Source organism: Gobius niger, assembly GCF_951799975.1.
Source record: "Gobius niger genome assembly, chromosome: 3".
Taxonomy (NCBI): domain Eukaryota; kingdom Metazoa; phylum Chordata; class Actinopteri; order Gobiiformes; family Gobiidae; genus Gobius; species Gobius niger.
Window position 1 is genome coordinate 21792341 of NC_136854.1, and position 23350 is coordinate 21815690.

Here is a 23350-nt window from a genome sequence, read left to right on the forward strand (position 1 = left end):
TAGCAGGGCGGGTGTTCGCGGCCATGCTCGGAGTGTCATATTAGTCGGTAATGCACCCAGCAGCTGTGGCATAGAGAGACACAGAAGAACAGACATACCAAAGTATATACATAAACTGATTAGCATTAGCACACTATAGCGTGATGCTGTTCTGACCTTCTGACTTTGACATGGCCACTGTGTGAAAAGATTTACAGCTTCAAATCGGCGTTAAAACAGAATGGACAAATGAAAATCTCGCTTGACTGAATATTATAGATTGAGTCGATCAAATTTGCATATTTCCATCAAAAGACTCCAACGAAAAAAACTGAATGAGAGAGAGTTTGTTTTCTAAATGAGCACCGGCGTCTAAAAAGAGCGTGTCTATATGTTGAGAGAGGGTGTAATGGAAGAAGAAGCCTGATGTAATGAGGCTGTAATAAGGCCGAAGCTTAATCCCGGTGACGACAGACATGAACCACCGCCACCACACTGTACTCACTGTAATCTCAGCCGCGCAAGGCTCTTTACTGCTGCCGGTCCTTCACACTCGAAACAAGAATTAGTGGTTTCGTCTGTCAGGTCGCTCATGTCATTTTTTTCGTCCATCTTTCCTCCCCGGGTTTTCTCAAGCATCTTAACGTACAATATATCCTGCGAAAGTTTGTGACGTCACGCTATAAACTCGCAATGGGATGGGACGCAATGGACACACCACGCTGTATGAATCATGTGTGTCGACAGGGCAACATGGGCAACTTGGAATCACTATGGCAACTGTCTCCATTTGGCTACTTAGCACATATAACCTTTTTGGTAGGCTTATATTGCACTTATTAAAGGCCCTCTACCGTATATATACCCTATATTTTGAAATTGTTAACTGTGGTCTTAACTCATTCCTAACTTTCCACATTTATAACGTTGCAATTCTTCAAGGGTATGAGTTTACAATGAAGTTACACAACTTTCAGGGAGCAACAACTGGCTTTATAATCAGACACACAGAACTTTTTTTCAGTCCGGGGAAGTTTTGTTACAAGAATCTTGGGAACCAAACAAATTTGATTTCCCAACTACAAAATAAAGTATAGGGCTGTTAACCCCTTACGAGCGCATTTTCTCCAGTTCTTTACCCGAATCTAAAAGCTTACAGCCTCTCGGCCAGAGTAATTTGAAAGCTAAGACCTACAAAACTGAGCGTAGCTATGTTGTTGCGCTGTCGCCGTGTTTATGTCACATTTTTGTTGTGTTTTCGTCACGTTTTTGTCACATTCTTGTTGTATTTTCATCCTCATTTTAGTCGCTATTTTGATGCTTTTTTGGGGGGTCATGTTTTGTCCCTTATTTATTGTGTTATTGTTGCTTTTCTGGCTCTCTGCGTTTTTCATCCTCATTTTCGTCGCTTTTAGATTTTTACATTTGAGTCATTTGAGCCAAACTGGAGAAAATGTGCTCGGTTCAGGTGTGGGTTGAGAGGTTCATTTGGCATAGGATTTGTTTGTATTGTAGGTTATAGCCAATCTCTTGCCAGGTTACAGCTTTCACTTCAGATGACATATTAACGCTAACCAAAATATGATTTAAAATGCCCCTCTGCTATCAGGCACTAATTCATGTAATTAATATGCATTTTTAAGCCTGCTGTAACGGATACTCGTCACGCCTCTTTGACTCATGTGCATTATTACACAGAACTTTAACATTAATCACAATATACCTTGCCTTAAAATGTTATCCAAATTATCCACTTTCTGATCAAGCCAATTTCATTCACAACCTGCAAATGCACAAAGATTACATAGTGAGCACTCTTCATTAGTAGCTGTCATAATAAAGCACATTGATTAATCTCTCCATATCCCGCCCCTTTTGAGGCATAGGATATTATTCTCATGTATACTCATGTATTATAGCATGTATGAGTCTCTGGCTGAGGTCCAGGGCACACAGTGGCCGTCTCTGTTTGCTTTCATGGCCAGTGTTTCCAGCTCGCTGCTCACAGGAATGCAGAACATTACCCTGGCACACAGCACATTTCACTCACTTCAACACATATGGTATTTAGATAATGCAAACACAAGAAGTCTCCAAACAACCAAGCAAGACGCGATACAAGTGGAGCGGATTAGGCCCAACTCCTCATATTCACCCTGGATAAAGATCTCTGCTGTTCTGTCCTGTGAACGTTTGCTATCTTTTGGCGATCGCTCTCCGATATATGTTTTGACCCAGCCTGATAAACATTAACGGTTCTCAAGCGCCGTGTGTTTCGCAGTGAGGGGGGACCCTACTACGCCATTGCCCTGTAGTGGAAGTGTGAGAGAGTGAAGTGGACAGAGGACAGATGGCGCGGGACAGCTGGTTCGGAGTGACAAGTGTGTGTGACCTGGGTCTCTACAGCGTTGAAAGCAAAGAAAGACAACACTGACAGAAAAGAAACTATTTGAAGAGGAATATTTCGTCTCAGTTGCCTCTGTCCGGAGAGCTGGCGGGCAAACAGAGGGGCGGAGGGGCAATGGGGAAACATAGTGAAGGGATTTGAAGATGAGGAAACAGAAGGAGGTGGTGATAAAAGGGGTCCCTGATTTGTTATTGTTATCTTTGACTTTTAGTTGATTTCCATTAATCACACTCGCTAATAAATTAGACTGGGTTGTTTCTTATTGAGGCCTTTTATCAAAGTTGGTCTGACAGTGACAGCCCCTATTTAAGTAATTCCTAGAAGCAAAGCATGCAATTATCAACTAATGTTATTTAAAATATACACACACACGAAAAACAAAACACTCAAGTAATTAAAAAAAAGTAGACTCCTCCAAAAGCACGGTGGCTGAGTGGTTAGCGCTCACACCTCAAAGAAAGAAGGTCCCCTGACCTTTCCATGTGAGCTGGCATGTTTGCCCCTTGGCTTAAAGCAGCACGCCCCTAGAGGCCATAAGCGCCACTGCAGGTGTTGTGGCATGTTGCGTTTTTTTACTCATTGATTGTCCATGAGAGTAAATACTACGCTGACAGAAAAGACAAAGGGAGAGAGGGATTTTGTACATCCAATTACACAATGGAGATATTTTTTTCACTCAAACTTGGCTGTAAATACTGTTCAAGTGGCGCTAGCTTGCAGTTAGCTTTGCCCGTTAGCCTGTTAGCTTCTTCTTCATGATTCCATTAGTGTGTATTGGTGGCTCTGACCTGGAGGCAGCGAAGTTGCAATTGTGGTTTTCTGGTATTACCCCCAGAGGGACTACGAAAAGAATTTATTATGGTAAACAAGTTACTTAGTGCTTTAAGCGCTCCGGTTTCCTCGAGCGCGACTCCTCTGAAAAAGACATTCTTCAGTAGGATTTAGCGAGCACATTTTCCCCAGTTCGACTTTTTCCCAAATCTAAAAGCTTCTAAAAGCTTCTAAAGGCCAATACCTCATTTGAAAGCGAAGACCCGCAAAACTGATCTAAACAGATCTTTTTCCTTGAGTTGTTGCCGCTTTTTTGTTGCATTTTCATCATTGTTTTTATATCGTTTTTGTCACTTTTTTGCAGCTCTTTAGTGGATTTTTCCCCCCACTGTTTTTGTTGCTTTTTTATGTTGAGTTTATCTTGTTTTTGTCACTCTTTTGTCACTTTTCTGTCATGTTTTTTTTTTTTTTGCTTTTTTCATTTTGTTATTGTTGCTTTTCCGGCACATTTTTGTTGCTCGTTTCTCACTTTTTTTTTTGGAGTTGCTTTTAGGTTTTGGGTAAAGCCAAACTAGAGAAAATGTGCTCAGTTCAGGTGGGGGTTAAAAGATACAACAAGAAATGAACCAAGAATAAACCTGTACATTTTTTCAGAAACGCCCTGAAATGCCAGAAGCTTTTTGCTACTTCCAAACCCAGACAAATAGATAGGCTTCGTTATGAAGGATTTCCGACTGTTTGTAAATCACACAGAAGGAGGCAGCTGCTGTAACCTCTGTCTTGACACTTCCATTCCCTGCGGCTACAGAGGGATATTTCCTTAAACAGACCCGAGGAGACGATTGACAAGAGCTTCATTCTCAGCGAGTTCAAGTGAGAGGCCTCAGGGGAGGAAACACACTCTGTCACTACAGTGTGCGGCGATGCCCTCGCACACGCGCACACACAACTCAAATGTTGCCTGGAGGGAGAAATCAGATCCACCACGGCCTTATTGAATGTACCGATCTACGCCATAACCTTCCTGTTAGATTTGAAGAAAAAATTCAGTATGTTTATATGTAATTGTAGAAGTGGTAGTAGTAATAGGTCAGCGGTAAATGTTGAAAAAACACATTTATTTAAAGTCACTACAAAGTCTAACAAATGGCAAATATGATCACGAAGTGGGGCAAGATTCAAAAATAGACAACATTGCATGAATTTGATTTTCTGCTCGTAATCTGACACCATTTTGGAAACTGATGGACAAACTTAACCTCTTAATCTCCACTTTAACCGAGTGCATTTTCTCTCTTTCACATGTTTTGGTCACATTTTTGTGGCTTGATCGCAGTTAATTACACTAAAAGAAAAGAAATGTGGCCAAGATGTGACTTAAAAGCAATGAGAACTGACCAAAAATGTGGCCAAAAGCAACTTAAATGTGATTAAAAACTCAACAAAAATGACTAAAACGTGATTACAATAATAAGAAAGAAGCTTAGATGAGTTTTGTGGGTCTTGGATTTCAAATGAGGCGTTACACTGGCCTATAGGCTGTGAGCGCTCCAGTTAAGAGACTTTTTGATTTGGGTAAAACTGGAGAAAATGTGCTCAGTTAAGGTGGGGGTGAAGGGGCTCATAACCATCTTTATACAGTTGTTTGTGTTGCTTGGTTTCACATTTTCTCACTGGTATTGACTTTACTTGAAACAAAGAGTTGAGTATGAGTGAGCACAACTGGCCCAGAACCAAGTATATATCAAAGAGTTGTATTTTCACCCTAAAAAATAGACTACAGAGAATCATCATTTTCTTTTAGGAATTTTGGGAGGGAAACATTCTTGTCAACACACAGACCGAAGTGTCACATCTAAACTGAATTAACGTTTTTGTTTTTAGGTTAATGGTTTGATCTCTAGTCTTTGGCTGCATCCATCAGTCAGAAAGCTGAACTCTCCCCTTCCCTCCCTCTGCTGCCCTCTATTGTGTACATGTACAGTGGGAAGAAAAAGTTCACCATTTGGAATTTGTCACATTTCTGCCTAAATTGGTCATAAAATGTGGTCTGATCTTTATACAAATCAAAAGAACGATTAAACAGTGTCTGCTCTAAGTAATACCACCCAAACATTTACATTTTATCATATGTTTAATGGCCATAACATGTAAACAGTCACAGGAGAGGGAGGAATAAGTAAGTACACCCCCTGAATCTCACTGAACTGCAGCAGTTTTGTAAAGAGGAATGGTCCAAGATTCATCCTGATCGTTGTGAGCGTCTAATCTGCAACTACAGAAAAACAGTTATTTCTTATGATTTTGGTGAAGATCAGACCACATTTTATGACCAATTTAGGCAGAAATGTGACAAATTCCAAACGGTGTACTTTTTCTACCCACTGTATGTGTATTCTTGCTCTATAGTGCTACCCAGTGTTTTTGAACCAAGGGTTTGAGAGTAAAATGTGATTATTTTTTACATGTGGCAGAATTGACAATAAAGCTAACTGAATAACTGAAGTAAGATGACTTTGTGCACAATGAAAGAATATTAGCCCTCCAAACTTTTTCTCAAAGCATTTCAAAGTTAACAAAGCTTGTATTGGTTCCAACCAATTAGATTACAGTTGTTTTAACTTTCCCTTCCAGCATCTCGATCTCAGAGATAGCCATTCCTGCTTGTCACTCCGAGCTGCTGGGTAAACACGGGCGGAGAAAACCAAAACCGCCCGCAGCACTTGTGTGCGTTTGAAAGTGAGAGAGAGTGGAACGAGTGTGATCGTCTTTGTCAGTGATGCCACGGTTTGTAAGCTCTGAATAATGACACCGGGGTGAGGAAGCCATCACCACTGACATGCGACATAACCCCGTTCCCTCCCAGCTGCAAAGATCCGGAGCTTCTGCCGTCACTCACAACAAACAACATTGTCAAATGAAATGAATGGCCTCCATTTTTCAAATGCGCTAAATTATTAATGGCCACGTTTTGTTGTTGATGTCTGTGTCATGGCTGGTTGCTTTGTCAGTGCATCAAGAAGGCCTGAACAGCAGATGGGCTATTAGAGTTTAATGAGTCAAATTTATCGCAGCCGAGTATAATAACTTCCAGGATGAACAACTTTAATATTTTTGCCGTGCGCACATCTTTGTCTCGTCGTCCTTGGTTGCAAGAGAGTGCTGGGCGTCTGGACGGCAGAGGAATCGAAGAGATGAGGTGATTGACAGGGGACTCGAGTGATGCAATGATTGAGCTTTCGGGGGAAGCAGCGAGGATGGATGGATCAAACGTGTGGAGGGGGAGTGGAAGAAAAAGGTTTGATGAAATTGCATTGTTGGGTTACAAAGTACATTCTGGTGAGAGATGTGTTTAATTAAGGCTGTGAAGGTTTCTCTTTTAAGGTAATAGTCTATATCTTATGTCCAGGGGATTTTGTCCTTTGTCCTCTTGCTGGGGAAACCTGTGACGGCCACTGTGACTAGACTCCAAATCCTCCTCCTCGTCCTGCTGATTTTAATTTAGTTTCATGTTTTTTTTAAGACAAAAGCTGATTTGCTGTGTGTTTGTGTTCATTGATGTTCTTTAATTTCTCTCTGTGCACTGTTAAAAGTGACGCATGGTCCATAACTGAAGGTCCTAGCGGGTTATTAAAGTTCTGATGTCAATTGTGCTATGACCATTTTGTGCCTTTTTTGTTACAACAATGTTAAAAAACAAAACAGTCCGATTTGATTGCTGGGTTATGGAGTTCATGTGAGACCAGGTTTGAGCTGCCACTGACTGGACACTCACCCACGTTAAATTCCCATATTTGTGTTCTATTTATTATTGTAGTGTAATGCGAGAGGCAAACAGGAACGGGATATGATGTCACTTGTGGCTAAAGAGCGGTTTGGAGTTTCATGAGTTTCGGCGGTGATTTTAGCTGTGGTGTCTGTCTACTGCACTTGTGTGTTTTGGACAGTCTCTCCAGGGCCAAACTTCCATAAATTTGCTCATGCAATGCTGACCTGGAGTAACACACTCAAACGCGCACATACAGACGGGCTGGGCCTGTCATAGACAACTGTGTAGGTGCAAGAGCTGGGGTTATTGACTCGTATAGAGACGAAGACAGCAGCGGGCGAACGCACCGCTATCGAAATACAATTAATACTGTCTGCCTGATGGATTAGACTCATTACACAGGGAAGAGGGCACCGGGGCGCAGTGCAGGGGGGCAGGAAATAAAAAGAGGAGCGAGACAGCGAGATAGTGGAAAAAGGTGCATCCCAAAGTTTTATTACAGCATGCTAAATATAGTACGTTGATGATGCAGTGGATAACTTTGCTGGGCTGTGCGCCAAGTTCCACCAAGCAATACTTGACTATTGACAATGAATAAAACATCTCCCATTTTTAGGAATCAAGCAGTATGAAGCCGTGGATGTTGAGAGATAATACAGAGTACTGCAGGATGCCAGTGTGTTTTGCAGAGTGGCGAGCTCTCTCTTGTCAGCATGTTGTTCATACGTTGATGGGAGAAAAAAAAATCTTTAACACAGCACAAAAGGAAAACATTGTGAGGATGACTTGAAACGTATTGAATTACTCTCTGCCACAAACCAAGCCTCGGTGTTCTTTGTCAAAACTATTAGGTTGTACAGCTTGTAACCTGGAAGCCTCTGAACATGTAACTCGGAGAGGCACAGGTGTGCATGCTTTATCAGTGTTGAATCTGTCTGCGGATCTAAGTATCACTTTCACATGTTTTGAGTGAAACCATGTCCTGCTGCTAAGTGCTCCTCAGCTCTGCTCATATGCAATTACTGCATTACTGTCAGCCCCTATCCACTTTGTGTGCCTGTGTGTGTGTGCGTGCGTGATCCATTCATCACTCGTCTATAATTACATGTGTAAACATTTTGTGATGAAGTCATGGTCCCAGTCCGCTGACCAATCTGTTCCTAGGCTGGAGCCCACTGTAATCAGCCTGGCCCTTCACATGCAGCTGTGTTTTTAATGTATAACGTTGGATCACTCCAGATAAACGTGATTAGAATCCGTTGTCTCCGCGGCGACAACATGCTAGTGTTACACGTTTGGCGAGCAGCATACAGCGGCTTTGTTCTGAGCTCACAACAAGACAATTGAGAGCTGAATGGAGCTATTTATGTTAGAGAAGAGGCAGGCAGGAAAAATTGTCCCGACTTTCAATGTGTGAAGCCAATTCTGGAAAAGTTCAGTCTAATATTATTAGGAACAACAAATTAAAGACGAAGTCGAAATGATTCATATAACAAACATAACTTATTCAATTTGACAAAGTTCTTTGACAAAATATGATTTGTTTGTAGACTTTTTCCCCTTGAGGGTATCTTACCTTTGCAAGTGAAACCCAGCAAATCTGTCGACGGCCCTGCTACCCAAGGAGAAAGAAATCAGAAAGACTCACACAGCTAACTTAGAGACTTGTTGAATGTATTGGCGCAGTCTGCTAAAGCGCTCTGTAAACCATAGCACGCGTGTGGCCGTTTGTGTGGCACCTGTCTGAATGATTGCCACGTTGTCACACCCCGGGGGACCTCCTCTCCATCATGTCCACATAGGTGTCCACCCCGGCCCCGTATCCATGGCAACCGCCTCACCTGGCATTTAAAGTATGTGTGCGAGGCGTGACCATGAATAGAGGAAACAGACAATGAGACGCTGCGGAGGTGTCATTCACGAGCAAAGTCAATATTAGTTTAGAAGAGGCTGCAATAGTGTGATTCTGCATAATCTCTGTCTAATACTCAAAGAGCAGCCGGACGCCCCTCACACATTCCCAGGTGGTGGTCTGTAAATCCATTGTCTCACAGTCGCTCCTCCTTACTCATTGCTCCTTTTCTTTTGGGGGTTTCTCCTCCTAATTACCCACAGCTCGCAGCTGTGATCTTTTGGGCCACTTCATCCTCGTAGCTCTCCGGATTTATCTGAAGGACCATTTCCTACCACAGAATCAAAACCTCACTCTCGTTGTCTTTGTCTCTTTTCAACCATTATTATTTTCATATTTTGCCTCCTCTTACATTCACTTCACTTTGTCTCCACACACTAACACTTAATAGGATTAAGTTTTCGAACAAGATGAGTTGTTATCTGCTCTGCCACCCCAGCACTGTCCCACAGTCTCTGGATCAGGGCTAAACGGTGGGGATGGATTTAGAAGAAATTTGTGGCAGTTTGTGGTACAAAGGGCTTTCTGAGAGGCTGGACAGTAGGTGAGAGCGTGTGTGTCCAGTGTGTGAGAACAGGAGGGAGGGGCAGGCGGCATGTGGAGAGTAGAGGGCTGCTCTTTCATGGCCAGGTCTTCTTAGACACGCAGGGCGTCAAAAGCTCCTCTTGCTATGAAAAGGCCCCACAGAAAAGCAGCTCTAAGCTCTTAACACTGAAGACCTGACTTTGTCATGCACACATCCTGGGCCACTAGAAGTGAGGCGCCACACAATGCGGTGCTCACTGGCCAAAACTATGCACTCATCAACAAGAAAAAGTAACAAATGTAACATTCAACAAAAGGCATAGTGTGCTCTTCTTCACATGCACGAGTACAAGAATACATTACTAAAGCCAGATACTTTTCTGCTGTGCCCAGGGAGTGGTATTAGCCATGGTGCATATCCCAAAAGCATGTATTCTTTTATATATTAAAATAAATTATTGTGTAAACATACATCAGACTACAGTCACTCTTGACACAAACACAGCTGCTCAAAGTGACAAACTAACATTTATGCATCTCCTAATTCTAGCGGCAACATAAGGTTTATTGGTCATCTTCCAAATACTTTTTTAGAACGGCACAAACAGCACAGTTGCTGCCTAGTAGATGCTCCGCGTACTGTCAAATTCACCATCAAAGGGCTTTGTCTGGTCGGTGGCAGCACCTGCAAGTAGTTAGTTACTGGTGTGTGTCTGTTTCCTCACTTTGTGCTGGGTCACCGCTGTCAGCTGTCAGTTTTGTGTTGCACTCTGTCAGACTGCGCTCTGTGATGGCTCCCAACTTAGCAGCGTGATATAGTCCCCAAGTTCCTGCATGCATGGCTTCAATACCTCCGGCCTCTTCAAACGAAAACACACACGGTCCATACACACTTGCACATTACTCAGCTGGAGTCTGTTTTAATGAATGCCACTTCCTGGGTCAGAGGTTAAGGGTTAAACCTCAGGGAAGTCCACCAACAAGAGGTACTTATAGGTGAAGGGGAGGACACAGCTGAGTAAAAACGGAGAAAGAAAAATGGAAAGTGCTTTTGTGGAACATCCAACAAAAGATTTAGCTAAAGATGAAATCGAATCAGGTGTCTTGGCGGCAAAGCGAGGAACTAAATCCACTCCTAAGTCCCTAAGAAGTCAATTTCCTAGTTGGGCTAAAAGTTGGATTTATTTTCTCTCTCTGGCTGTGTGTCTCAGGTGGTCGCGGTGATGAATAAGGTTTACTGAGGCCTCCTGAACTTCCTCAAGAGCCCCACACTAAGCCAAGCTGCCAATCAGCAGTGTGTGAACCGTGCTGCACTGTGGACATACAAGCACGCTCTTATCGTGTCCGCCATCACGGAGAGAGTGGAGTGTCGTTTTTCATCGTTGTGCAAGGGATGGGCTTCTGATGTTCAACTCGAAATATCACAGCTAAGGCATTATCAGGTGCAAGTGTCAGTTTACAGTGTAAGAGTGTTCAAGGTGCTATCATCCCAGAATCATTGTGTTCTGAAGTGGAGTATTTATCCATATTAAAGCTGCATTATGGAACTTTTTATGCGGAAAAAACGGCTTGATATTTGCGCGTATTTGACCTTTTTGTGACCCACTGACTATGAGTGGTTAACATGATGCCTTTAGTTTCCATCACGGCGAGCTCTACAACGCTCCAGGATCAATTGTTTCGCAAGTTTTCTGGTGAGAGGGTGCGTCAGCAGTGAAAACCTAACAGAAACTCTAAAGACAATTGATCCTGGAGCCACTGTGATGGAAAGTACAGGCGTCATAGTCACTCGTACAGACATTGGATCACTAAAAGGTCAAATACGCACAAATAAAACTTTTTTCCCCCCTCCCACTTAAAATGTTCCAAAATGCACCTTTAAGTAAGTGTATTTTTATTATTAATTACAGGAAAATTATTGTTCTCCATACGCTACTTTTCTATCTAAATACACTTAAGAACATCAATTGGCGACTTACTGGAAGTAATGTGGAAGTAATACATGTCCTGGTCCGTTTGAATTGACAAATTTGCATTAACACCGCTCAGGCTCTTACATGGCAGGCGGGGGGACGGTCCCTGCTGAATATGTTGTCTCTCCACACACTTGGCCTGGGACAAGTTAACCATGTCGTTGGCTGTCATGAGGTTAGCAAAGCACAAAGCGCCGTCAGTCTGTCAGCTCCCGTTGCATCAGCCATTGGCAGGCCCTGCATGACACGGGCAGATGTCTGGTAGGGGCTGTAGAGTGTCTGCGTGTAGGGAGCACTTTCACTATATTTATTTGGATTTGGAGCTCCAGCGGTTAAAAGAGCATGGCTGTTTTCCAAACCCCCTTCGTCCCTATAAAAACAGTATCAGGATACACTCCGTTTGACTCAGACCAGGCGCTGGGAGGTGTGTGGGTGAGTGTAGGTGTGTAGAACAGGGAAAAGTGAAGTCCTCGTTTCATCTGCTTCTGTTTGTACAGGCTTTAGCTGGATCACAAGCATTGATCTAAAGTCACAGAGATTGGGTGGGTCATGTGAACCTGCAAGTAAGGCCCAAGTCACTGTTGGACGGAGAGGGTCGGGAGCACAATGGAGTAGCATATATCGTTTTGTCAGTGCTTGTTGGCGAAGACATGGACACAGTGGCTTTTTCATGTTACAATTAATGTTTTCATAACCACACACTTGAATTAGTTATGATGTTTGAAATAAAACATAAACAGCCTATTGATGTAGTTATGTAGCTGCATCTGTCTGATACAACAAAAACTTAAATGTTCTTATTGTTGACAAAATCACATCCAAGTAGCCAAGTGTTAATAGCAAGCCTTGACAAAGATTGGCTGTGGACTGGTTCTATTTTACAAAAAATATGTCGAAACCAAACCAAACAATTACAAAGCAGCAACATACCTGGCATTTTGAATAGTTTTGGCTTTTGCTAATTGTCTGTGTGTAGCATGTTAATACCTTATGCGCTTGTGTAATATTAAGCTACATTATCAGAGGGGAAGTATTTAAATCATGTGTTCTGTTTCCCCGCCCAGTTCATGTGTAAATCATATTTGCACCCGCACTGTCACAGAGACCAAAGAGATACTGTTAGATCATAGCAACTGGTGTCTTTTTGTGCGATATGCTAGCTTGATTAGCTTGATTAGCTGCGTGGAGCTTGTAAACCATGATAAGTTAATCCTGTTAGGCTTTATTAATGATTGTGAAAAGGGATTAGTGTAAGATACCCAACAGTAAACCAGCATGAAATTATGCCTCGAGAGGAATTTGAAAAATGCTAGCGATTAGCTTCTAGCCGATTAGCACACTCTGGGGTCACAAGGCTGAAGGTGGGGTCAAGTGTGAAAGGCCAAACCTGTCTGTCTGGGACCTGGAGCAGTGATAAACAGGTGGCTGAGGAGGAAGCAGACTTTCAAACACACAGATGTCTTTCACTCACAAGACCACAGACATTTACTCTCTATTTGAAGTAACTGGTTTACTTCTTGGAGTGTTTTTTTTTTTATCACATAATACTTTACTTCTACTTATATTATATGTAGTAACACTTGAGTAAAGCATTTAATTACTCTTTCTGCCTTGAGGAAATATGTAAGTGAAAAAATGGTCATGTTGACATATATAATGAATCAGACAGACATTCTTAAATTACAATTCATTTTCTTGCATAATTTTTTTTTTTACTTCTATTTGAGTAAAATTATTTCAAAGCAAAATTACTCTTCTTACTTGAGTAAATATTTTGGCTATTCTACCATGGCTGGTCTCGACTGCATTTCTACTCTTGCTTCTACTCTGTTAGCTGCCTTAAATGATGTATTATTTTAATGAGTTAAAAAAATATTAACTCCTTTGGGGTCTGAATTCCCAATCCCATTAGATGTGCAGTGGCCTCTAGATTGAACTACATGCAAACCCATATCTCTGATGCATACAGGGGAGAAGGTTAGAAAGGAGAGAAAAGTGGAGGACACTAGTGCCCCCTACGGGCAGTGTGAATTACTAAGCGTTTGGCACCTGCCATGAAAGGCACATACACTTCTTTAGATGTGGCAGGATGTCGGTGGATTATACATTTTTGGAGAAGAAATGTAACTCAATGCATTGCCAGAGCTTATGCTCCATTTTGACAAAACATAATATTGTTGAAGAGCAAAAAATATTCTAAAACTTCTCTATCTATCTCTAAACCACTTTCTTTGTTTTGTTTCCAGTGATCTGAGTGAGAACCAAATCCAGGGTGTTCCCAGGAAGGCCTTCAGAGGAGCAGTGGAGATCAAAAACCTGTAAGTGGCACTTTCGCACATTTTCTTCTTTATGTGTGCACTTTTTCCCCACTGTGTTTGCAAATGCGCACTGCCCCCTTGTGCGAGCGTGCATCAATATTTCAATGTGATAAATGTCATGTGCCTCCCTGCCTGCTCCATTGACTGGCACCTCTGCTCGTTAGCCTTGTGTGTGCATTTTAGCGTCTATAGATGTCACTGCTCTGGCATTTCTATTCCTCTTGTTTGTTTGCCATCTGTCGCAGTTTGGGTGATTGAGGATAATTGTTGACCATTTCACAGCTAAAGTAATTGCCCGGCAGTAATTCTATAAATATGGATTTACAAACTGTTTTGCTGCATCCTGTTTCCCCCTATAGATAATTTTTTGAAATGCCTGGCAATTATTGCAAAAGGACATGGTCATTCTGTGTGTGTGTGTGTGTGGTGTGTGTGTGTGTGTGTGGTGTGTGCAGGGTGTGTGTGAGTGTGCGCGCACATTAGCATGTGGGTGACAGCACATGATTTACTGTCCTTATGTCTTAATTAAATTGTTTCACTAAAGCGATTGAGAAGAGGGAGAGAGGGAGAGAGAGAGAAAGAGAGAGAGGGAGAGTAGAAAGGGGTAAAAAGCAGTGCATACAAATTAGACGTCAGATACTGTAGAAGGAGAATGGTTTGAGATATTGAAACACTTTGAAACATCTACAACAGTCACGAGAGAGGATCAGAGAGGAGGCGAGGGATTTCGTGCAGCCTTATCATTGTTAGTCTTGAATTTTACCACCAGATTTGCTTGAGGCCATATCACTTTTCCTTTCTTATTTGTGCCTGCAGCCAGCTGGACTACAACCACATCAGCTGCATTGAAGATGGAGCGTTCAGAGCGTTACGTGACCTGGAAGTGCTGTGAGTAGCTATTTCGTTTTGTTCACTTTTTGACAAAGGCACATATAAACAAGCTATGATTCTGATACTTTACCTATTTATCTGTTTTCATCCCTGTTTTTTTAAGAAATGCTACCAAAATTATATTTCATATAGGAAGTGGTTTATAATGATTCTGCCTCCAGTGCTACTAATTCACTAATTTATTTCAGCGGTTAAAGTTGGCAGATTTCTGCACTGAATTGGCAAACGCCTCACATCGTTTTACTTAAATGTATAGTCACACTAGTCTTACAGATGTCAAGACTGAAGTTGTGTTTTCTTACCACAGCACCCTCAACAATAACAACATCAGCCGTCTGTCCGTGGCCAGCTTCAACCACATGCCTAAGCTCCGCACCTTGTGAGTCTTTCATCTGTATGACAGCAGAGAGGGCGTCTCTCATTTGTAGTCGCCTGAACGACCGACTGATCAATATGTCTCTGTCTCCTTCCTCTGTCCCGCTGTCCTCTTATCTATCTCTATCACTCATCCTATCAGCCGCCTGCACTCCAACAACCTGCAGTGTGACTGTCATGTGGCCTGGCTGTCCGAGTGGCTGCGACAGCGCCCCCGCTTGGGCCTTTACACACAGTGCATGTCTCCGCCTCACCTCAGAGGGCACAATGTGGCCGAGGTGCAGAAGAAAGAGTTTGTGTGCTCCGGTAAGTGTGTCTGTTGCTGGGCCCGTTGTCTAGGCCTCTTTGTTCCCTGATGGGAGCAGTTGTAATCAGTCTGTGCTTTGTCTTGTTTCTGTACTGTCCTTCAAGATTGGGATGAAGGCAAGTATTCACTATTTTATTCCAAACTTGAAACAGAAATTAAACAAACTTGTTTGATAGGAACCATAAAGGCGATTTAAACAACAAAATATGCTCTGTCCCTTTCATGTCCTCGTATTAATCTTTGAAGTCTTTTTTTATAATGTGTTTTTTTTACTATTGTAATATACTATACGTGACAAATCTACATGTGCTTGTAGGTCACCAGTCGTCCTCAGGCTCCTCCTGCAGTGTGATCCAGTGCCCTGAGTCGTGCACCTGTAGCAACAACATCGTGGACTGTCGAGGGAAGGGCCTGACGGAGATCCCTACCAACCTGCCCGAGACCATCACGGAAATGTAAGGCACAAACAGACGCAGAGTGCACTGATAATTCTGCATCTTCTTTCCTTCTTGCCAAACGTTTCTTCTGGTGCACAGGAGTAAACGCACACCTCTGTGAAATGAGAAAAGCGTTGTCTTGCCACTGTTCACAGCTGAGGAAATAATGACGGAGAGAGAGATGATCCTGAAGGACATGATAGGTTGTATCTCTCGTCTGTGAATGGCATCAAGGAAAGATAGGGATTAGAGGCATTTGAATGAGAGGCGGGTGTTACAAAAGAGGGTTTGTACAAGAACAAATGAGCTTCAATTCTTTGGACCAGCCGCTGTTATATACCAGTTAACAGTGTAACCGCATGGACTCCAAAAGCATTTTATCCTCCACGGTCTAGAACTAATCCAAGTCATCCTGTACATTTAAGTAATGATAATGATCTTGAAATATGAGGAATAACAAGGGCTGTAGGGCCTGATTTGCTAAGCCAGGTACACATGCCTGTAAATATTGTGTTGCACCTGCGTTATCATTGGAAATGTTTGTAGAATTAGTGGTTCAAATCTGATATTATATAAAGGAGTTTGGCTGTGGCTTTTTAGCATTTAACTCAGCTGCACCTGCTTTTTGCTGCACTTCAGCACAAACTCTATTTTGCAGGTGTTCAAACGCTTAAATCTGGCGCTTAGTCGCAATCAGATCTAAACTGCAATTTCAATGTTTGCAAATCATAAAGACTGCATTATTTACGCAGCACAAAATAACAAATTACCTTATTTACATGGGTATTATTATAGAATATAACTGACTACATTCCTGTTCTGAAATGCATGGGACTTGCATTTGTCTAGTCTTCTCTCAAATGTTAATACTCTTGGACTTAAAAGTGCTGTCTGGATTTTAAATTGCAATCACAATATTGCAGTTTGATTTTTTTTTTCTCTCTGTACATTTAGTGCATTATATATTGTAAATGTTAAGATTAGAAATGTACGCTAAGGCAGAAATGTAGATAAATTTATCCAAGTCTGGCATATCTACAACTGTCTGAAATAGCGGCTGCTCTAAATCTACAGGAAGCGCTGTGATCACCATGCAGTCAAAGAATTGCTCTGAATTACTTTAATCGCAATGTTAACTTCAAAAACAATGCACTTCTCTTTGACATGCAGGTTGAGGCGCCATCGAGACAATCTGTCAGACATAAACGTTTTATATTATTTCCTATATGTAAAAGACAGTGCACCTAAAGAAAATGCACTGCAATGAGAAGTCCATAAATCTAATCTACATTTAAATAATAGCACATTGACATGACACGCCGTAGTAGTCTCATCTTTATAGGAATCAAATAGTGTCTTGAAATATGAGGCTTGGCGTCAAAGAATGGGCTTGAATCACTTTAATTGCGCCATAAAGGGCCTGATAAACAAAGCCTCTCTGTAAGATATGAGGTGAGGCGCCATCAAGAATCATATCAAAACACTTCTTGCTCATAGTTTGCAAATCATGCTCCAGCGTCTTTCCTTGTCACCGATCATTAGAGCTGTTTAGATAACACTAGATTTTGGGTCTGCTTTCTCTTGAGTTTTCGCACTCTCTCTTCTGTTTCCCGTTTGCCAGAGCCAGACTGGCACTGAATGGAACACTGCCCAGATAGTTAGGGCCGTGTGAGGCGGGTGCACCTCTCTGAGTTAAAAAGGCAGTAAGATCAGAGAAACGTAGCAGACCTTGGCTCGGGTCATCAAAGGGCCTTATCGGGGGAAGGCTGCACCCCTGGGAGCGAGCAGCCGTCAGCGATACAGCTCGGTGATACGGGGAATGGCAATGTGGCTCGCCTTCTCAATGCCCGCTGTGTGTGTGTGTTTGGTTCCAGACGATTGGAGCAGAACGCCATCAAGGTGATCCCGGCCGGGGCCTTTTCTCCTTATAAGAAGCTGCGCAGGATGTGAGTACAGCAGCACACGCACCCATTGTGTCCCACCTGAAGCACCGTCCCCTAACTGTCACTGTCACAAACATTTCTTGTCATTTTCAGAGACTTGAGCAACAACCAGATTTCAGAGCTGGCCTCAGATGCTTTCCAGGGCCTGCGCTCCCTCAATTCTCTGTGAGTATTGGTACTTTGAGCCATTGATTTTCCAAAAAGGGAGTGTACATTCTTGTGCAGGGGTGTCCAAGCGATGGCCAAAGGCTGCAGCCCGTTTGCCCTCAGGCTTCTTGCCGAAATTGATACTTTTTACTTCAAGTTTCTTTATTTCTTTATTTGAATTAGGACAGTACATATTAATCAACATGTCAGCTAAGAGCATCTTGTAAATATTCATCCGTTGTCTCCATTGTTTAAACACGCTATACAGAGACAGAGCTGACTTTAAGGTTTCAAGCCTAAATGAAGGTGGCGTTAAAAACTAAAAACGTCTGCATTAACCATGAGCTGGTTGTCCTCTGCTTTGTGAGGTTTATTTTAGATAAAAATAATGGTCATAAGTAGGGCTGTCACGATAATTACTGCATCGACTTGTCGTCCAATAAAAAAAACAGATAAACAATCCTTTTTTGGGCTCGATATTTACTGTCTGTACACATTCCCCCCTATTTCCTCTTTGTAAAACTTTAATTTCTAACTGAAGCAAATTCAGTTACATTATAATTCATGTTCATTGCAGCTTGTGTGGTATTTTAGGATATTATTATGCACTTTTAGAACTAATGTTTCCTGTAATTTTTATGCCTGAGAGTTGACAGCATCTAATATCGTTTATCGCGATCCTGCCTCAATATATATCGAACTTCAAATTTGTTATCGTGACCGGCGTAGTCATAAGCAACATTTTAACAATTATATAAATAGTTTGACAGAAATATAAAAGGCTTGGATTAATTTGATTAAAGTGATAGTCTGTAAGATTGCTGTGAGAGGCAGATTTGAAACGTCAACCATCAAGTGCAGCCCCCTCCCCTCCTGATTGGACCTGAAAGGCACTCCTAGTTTACAAAATGAGCAGAGGGAGAAACAGAATTTGAAAGTAAACGATCAAACTCTCCTGATTGCTCGTCTCATTGGTCAAAGCGTTGGCACCGGGGATTCTGATTGATTGCAAAAACCAGCAAAGGGAGGGACTTTAGAAAAACAAAACAAAGATGTAGTATTACTAATGTTTTAACATATTGCAAGCCCAGGCGTAATACGCAATCCATTAAAGTTGTAAAACATTTAATCTTACAGACTATCACTTTAATCTCCAAGCTCCGTTTCAACTCTTCAGTATACAGTATATGTTATAGTTTTACTTATAACTTTTTCTTCTTATAGCTTATATAAATGATTTTTTTGGTACGTTTATTAAGTTTGCTCTTTGAACTGAGGTCGTCTGTGCTTCACTGCTTGAAGGTGGTTGGCTGCAGTAACTGGAGGAGGAGGAGGGGTGGAGCAATGCGGGGCTATTTCACAACGGAGTTATATTAAGGTCCCCGTCTTCTCCAAAGTCAATAATTCATAAACGCTGACTTGCTGAATGGAGGCTTCTGCCACCTCATTACACATTCACCGCGGAGAGGACACACACGTTCACGCTGACACATCACACAAGTGTATGGCTTTTGCATTAAGACCCACTGCGTGCCACTGTTTGGACGATGTAAATGAGCCATAGATTGTGTAGGAGGTGTGTGTGTGTGTGTGCAAATGTGCTAACGTGTGTGTCGGCGTTAAATGAAGCGTCCGCTGCTTGCACGGTGTGTTTCCTAACTTGATGTCTCCAAGGGGCAACCTCTCAGCACAAAATAATAAAAAAAAAAAAACAATCTGAAACATATGTCTAAAGTACAATGGTTGACTCAGCGTGAAGCGTAGAGTGGACTGATGATTCAACATTAGACCGAGGGCAGTGGACGGTCCTGACCCTGTTTATGTGTGTAATCTGATGTGTATTTTGAAAAAATCCCTAGAAAAACAGGGCACATTCCTCTCCCTGTAGATTTATGAAGGTTTTATTCCACTTTGACATTTAAATGAAACATGTTCATAACTGTTTATGCTTCATGTGCTGAGTGCTGGCGGCGAGTCAGAAGCACTGTTTTCACTGGTAATGCTTTATTGGTGCCTTTAAAGTTGAGCCAAAAGAGAAAGAGGCGAGTGTCGTTCCGCATCAAAGGCTGATCAGTTTTATGTTTTTCTGTTTCCTGGAGTTTACTTAGGCTTATGTTGCATTCAGGGGCAGCGAGCTGGAACGGGACTGACCATATTTGGGGTTTATCACATTTAAAACCACATCTTGCCATGTAAAAAAATAGGGGGGGAAAGTCCAAAAGTAAATGTACACTTTATGATTTCAATTTCAGCACAAGAAAAACTAGCATTGTATTTTTAATTTCCCAGGGTTCTCTATGGGAACAAGATCACAGAGATCTCCAAAGGCCTGTTCGAGGGACTGTTCTCTCTGCAGTTGTTGTAAGTTCATCTCATCATTATTCATAATGACGCTTCTCACTTAAAACACTGTTATCTTGTGAGGACATTGTGACGGAGCCATTGCCAGTGACCTGTAACACTGGAAATACTCGTCTAATCATGATAAGTGGATAAGGCGTCACTTCATTTTGGTGTGACTTTCAGGTTACTGAATGCTAATAAGATCGCCTGTCTGCGAGTAGATGCATTCCAGGACCTCCACAACCTCAATCTGCTTTCACTGTATGACAACAAACTGCAGACCATCGCCAAAGGAACCTTCTCATCCCTGCGGGCCATACAAACCCTGTAAGGACACACTGCACTGACGCTGAACACCGGTCGATTGATTGGATAAGCTCATCTTAATGCCAGCACACCACCTTATTTTGAATATATAAACTCTATCTTAGCAAGTGTTATTAAAGTTGCGCGTCTGCTCATCCGATGATTGTGAAGAAGCTTTTCTGATGAGGGTCCCAACATCCCAGTACACTCTACTTTACTTAACTTTACTTTACTTTATCTAAGAGACAGTGTATAAAAACATTAAAGGTGCATTATGCAACTTTTTATGCGGAGAAAAGGTGATATTTGTGCGCATTTGACCTGGTAGCGACCCAGCGGCTGTATGAGTGGTCAGCGTGGCAGTTTTACTTTCAATCACGGTGGTCAGTAAAACGCTCCAGGATCAGTTGTCTTGTAGGTTTTCTGGTGAGAGGGTCCGTCAGCAGAGAAAACCCACCAAACAATTGATCCTGGAGCGTCCTAGAGACCACTGTGATTGAAAGTAAATGTGCCATTCTGACCACTCATACAGCCACTTGTAGTGACAATGTCAAATACGCAGAAATATCAACTTTTGTTTGCATAATAATGCACCTTTAAGCTCATAGAGACAGAGATGTACTGCACCAGATTTTCATTCATAGATCCTGGATACCGAAACAATTAACAATGCATTTTTTGCAATTAAAAAAAAAAAATCTGCTTCCTCTTGTGATTGTCCTTTGAAAACCAGACACTTAGCTCAGAATCCGTTCATCTGTGACTGCCATCTGAAGTGGTTGGCCGACTACCTCCAGGACAACCCCATAGAGACCAGTGGAGCGCGCTGCACCAGCCCAAGACGCCTCGCCAACAAGCGCATCGGACAGATCAAGAGCAAGAAGTTCCGTTGCTCAGGTAGTCGCGGGGGGAGAAATATTTTATTACTACGCTCAGATAACAGAATGTCCTATTCTTCACATTCTGTGTCTTCCTGGTGGGATTTCCCCCGAGCCTCTACTAACCTTAGCTCAAACTGTTCTTAAGCTTTGAGCATTAGTGTCTTTTATTGATGTTCCCACTCTCTGTCTCTGTCTCTATTAGCAAGAGAACAGTATTTCATCCCAGGTACCGTAAACCAAGCACCATGTTGTGTGTGTGTGTGTGTGTGATATGTGTATGGCTTTCTTTGCTACACATGCTTGAGACTGATCACATACACAGCATTCACAGCTGTTGTCACAATGCCACAAAAACTGTCAGAGTAACTTGATAGAAACTAGATAGAGCCATCTCACTATAGATTGGAATATACTCTATAAATGCGTTAACACTGTCCAGCACCAGCACATGTACCAGACACTAGCACCATAATATCAATATAATAGCATGGTATTACAGCATGGTAGCTAAAAAGTGTTGTAATTACACATGTCACCGAGGATGAAGACTGGAAATCACAGGATACATGATAAGCATTCTGGTAATAATAAACACAGCAATAAAGCACACTGTCCGACCACAAAACAAATCTCCACCTGGATTTAACAAACTGTTATGGGGTTGCAGCGGTCGGTCAGGTCTAGGTTCAGGTTTACTTTTTACCCAATTTAAAAATGTAGTGGAGTAGAAACTACAGATAAAGCCTCTAAAATGTAAGTGAAAGTAGTAAAAGTAAAAATTATTCATCATCAAATTTAAGTAAAAGTAAAGTAGACACAGAGTCCAGATACTTACCTCATGAAGAATCTTTAGGATGTGCTGGAGAAGACTTTGCACAGTGGTCACACTTTCCCATCATCAATACAAGATCTTGAACGCAACACTGGATCTTTTGACATTGAAGAAGCTTAATGAAACAATGCCACAGTGAATGTGTGCTGTAATCTAAGCTAAAGGGGCTCCAACCAAATATTAGAGCGTGTGACATTTTTTTTGGGGGGGGTTCAGGGAGTGTTTTCCTTATTACCAAGCAATTTCCATCTTGCTGCATGTTATTACTGTGCTGAAAGTAGATTGATACTGGTGAGGTCAAGAGAGGAGTTTAAAATATGAAATTACCCACAAATGTCTCGCTTTGTATCACCAAAAATCCAAAATGAATACAATTTGATCATTTTTTATGTACGATAGGCCACCTTTGACAGCCTTTGTCCTATTCTCAAGACATTATTAAACACTCATAATGGTACACTTTTTCATGTAATGTTCGCTGCCCCCCCAAACTGTAAAACATTGACAAAGTGCGTATTACCCCCAGTCGTTTTCTCTTCTAAGCACATGTAATGACGGCTAATGTTTGAGCGAGCATCTCTGTGTGCACAACATCAAAAGGTCACGCAGTTAGGCCGCTCTGGGGGCTCTGGGAAATATGTAAATGACACATGCATAGGAGATCAGTGGCACGGCTAACGGCGGTCATTAGCACAGCAGCGCACAGGAGCGACAGCCGTAGTCATTAACTGTGCAGCTCACCCCGGGCACCAGCCGTTCAAAGCGCACATACCACATACGGGGCAGAGCTGAATAATTTAGCAACATTTGTGGTTGAAAAGTTGAATAAACACGCTCCATCCCCCTGGTAAAACCTTGGGATTGCCCCTAAAGATCAATACGGCTCAACTCCGGCAGTTTAAAAATGCATTGTGTCGTCTTATTTCACGCTGCATTATTCCAGATCCAATTTCTGTTTGAACTACTCAACTCTTCGGAGGTTCAATTCTGGTGTTATCTCGACAGACGGCTTCGGTGATTGATGCCAAAGGGAGCGGCGGACTAAATCGCGCATTTGCACTAAGCGCACCACTTTTTATTTATGATTCTTTTATCTGCTCCATTGTCAGCACAAAAACAGATTTAAATCAAGCAGCTCTCTGCCACAGTGTGTGTTTGTGTTTGTTGGCTGAAAGCACCCAACAAATGCCATGTTATGCCTCCACGATTCTCACTTTTCACAAATCATTAGCTC

General features: G+C 42.1%; 1 protein-coding gene across 5 annotated transcripts in view; it reads left to right on the forward strand.

The window, feature by feature from the left end:
* slit2 (slit homolog 2) overlaps window positions 1-23350 on the forward strand; it is a 76377-nt gene that overhangs the window by 38368 nt on the left and 14659 nt on the right. For 3 of the 5 annotated variants that reach the window (XM_079553093.1, XM_079553095.1, XM_079553097.1), the window contains exons 5-14: window positions 13583-13654; window positions 14471-14542; window positions 14853-14924; window positions 15063-15238; window positions 15544-15682; window positions 17539-17610; window positions 17701-17772; window positions 20044-20115; window positions 20281-20424; window positions 21137-21300. In XM_079553093.1, the coding sequence (XP_079409219.1) occupies window positions 13583-13654; window positions 14471-14542; window positions 14853-14924; window positions 15063-15238; window positions 15544-15682; window positions 17539-17610; window positions 17701-17772; window positions 20044-20115; window positions 20281-20424; window positions 21137-21300 (1055 nt within the window). The remainder of the gene's footprint in view (window positions 1-13582; window positions 13655-14470; window positions 14543-14852; window positions 14925-15062; window positions 15239-15543; window positions 15683-17538; window positions 17611-17700; window positions 17773-20043; window positions 20116-20280; window positions 20425-21136; window positions 21301-23350) is intronic. The other 2 variants (XM_079553094.1, XM_079553096.1) reach the window with 1 other exon arrangement.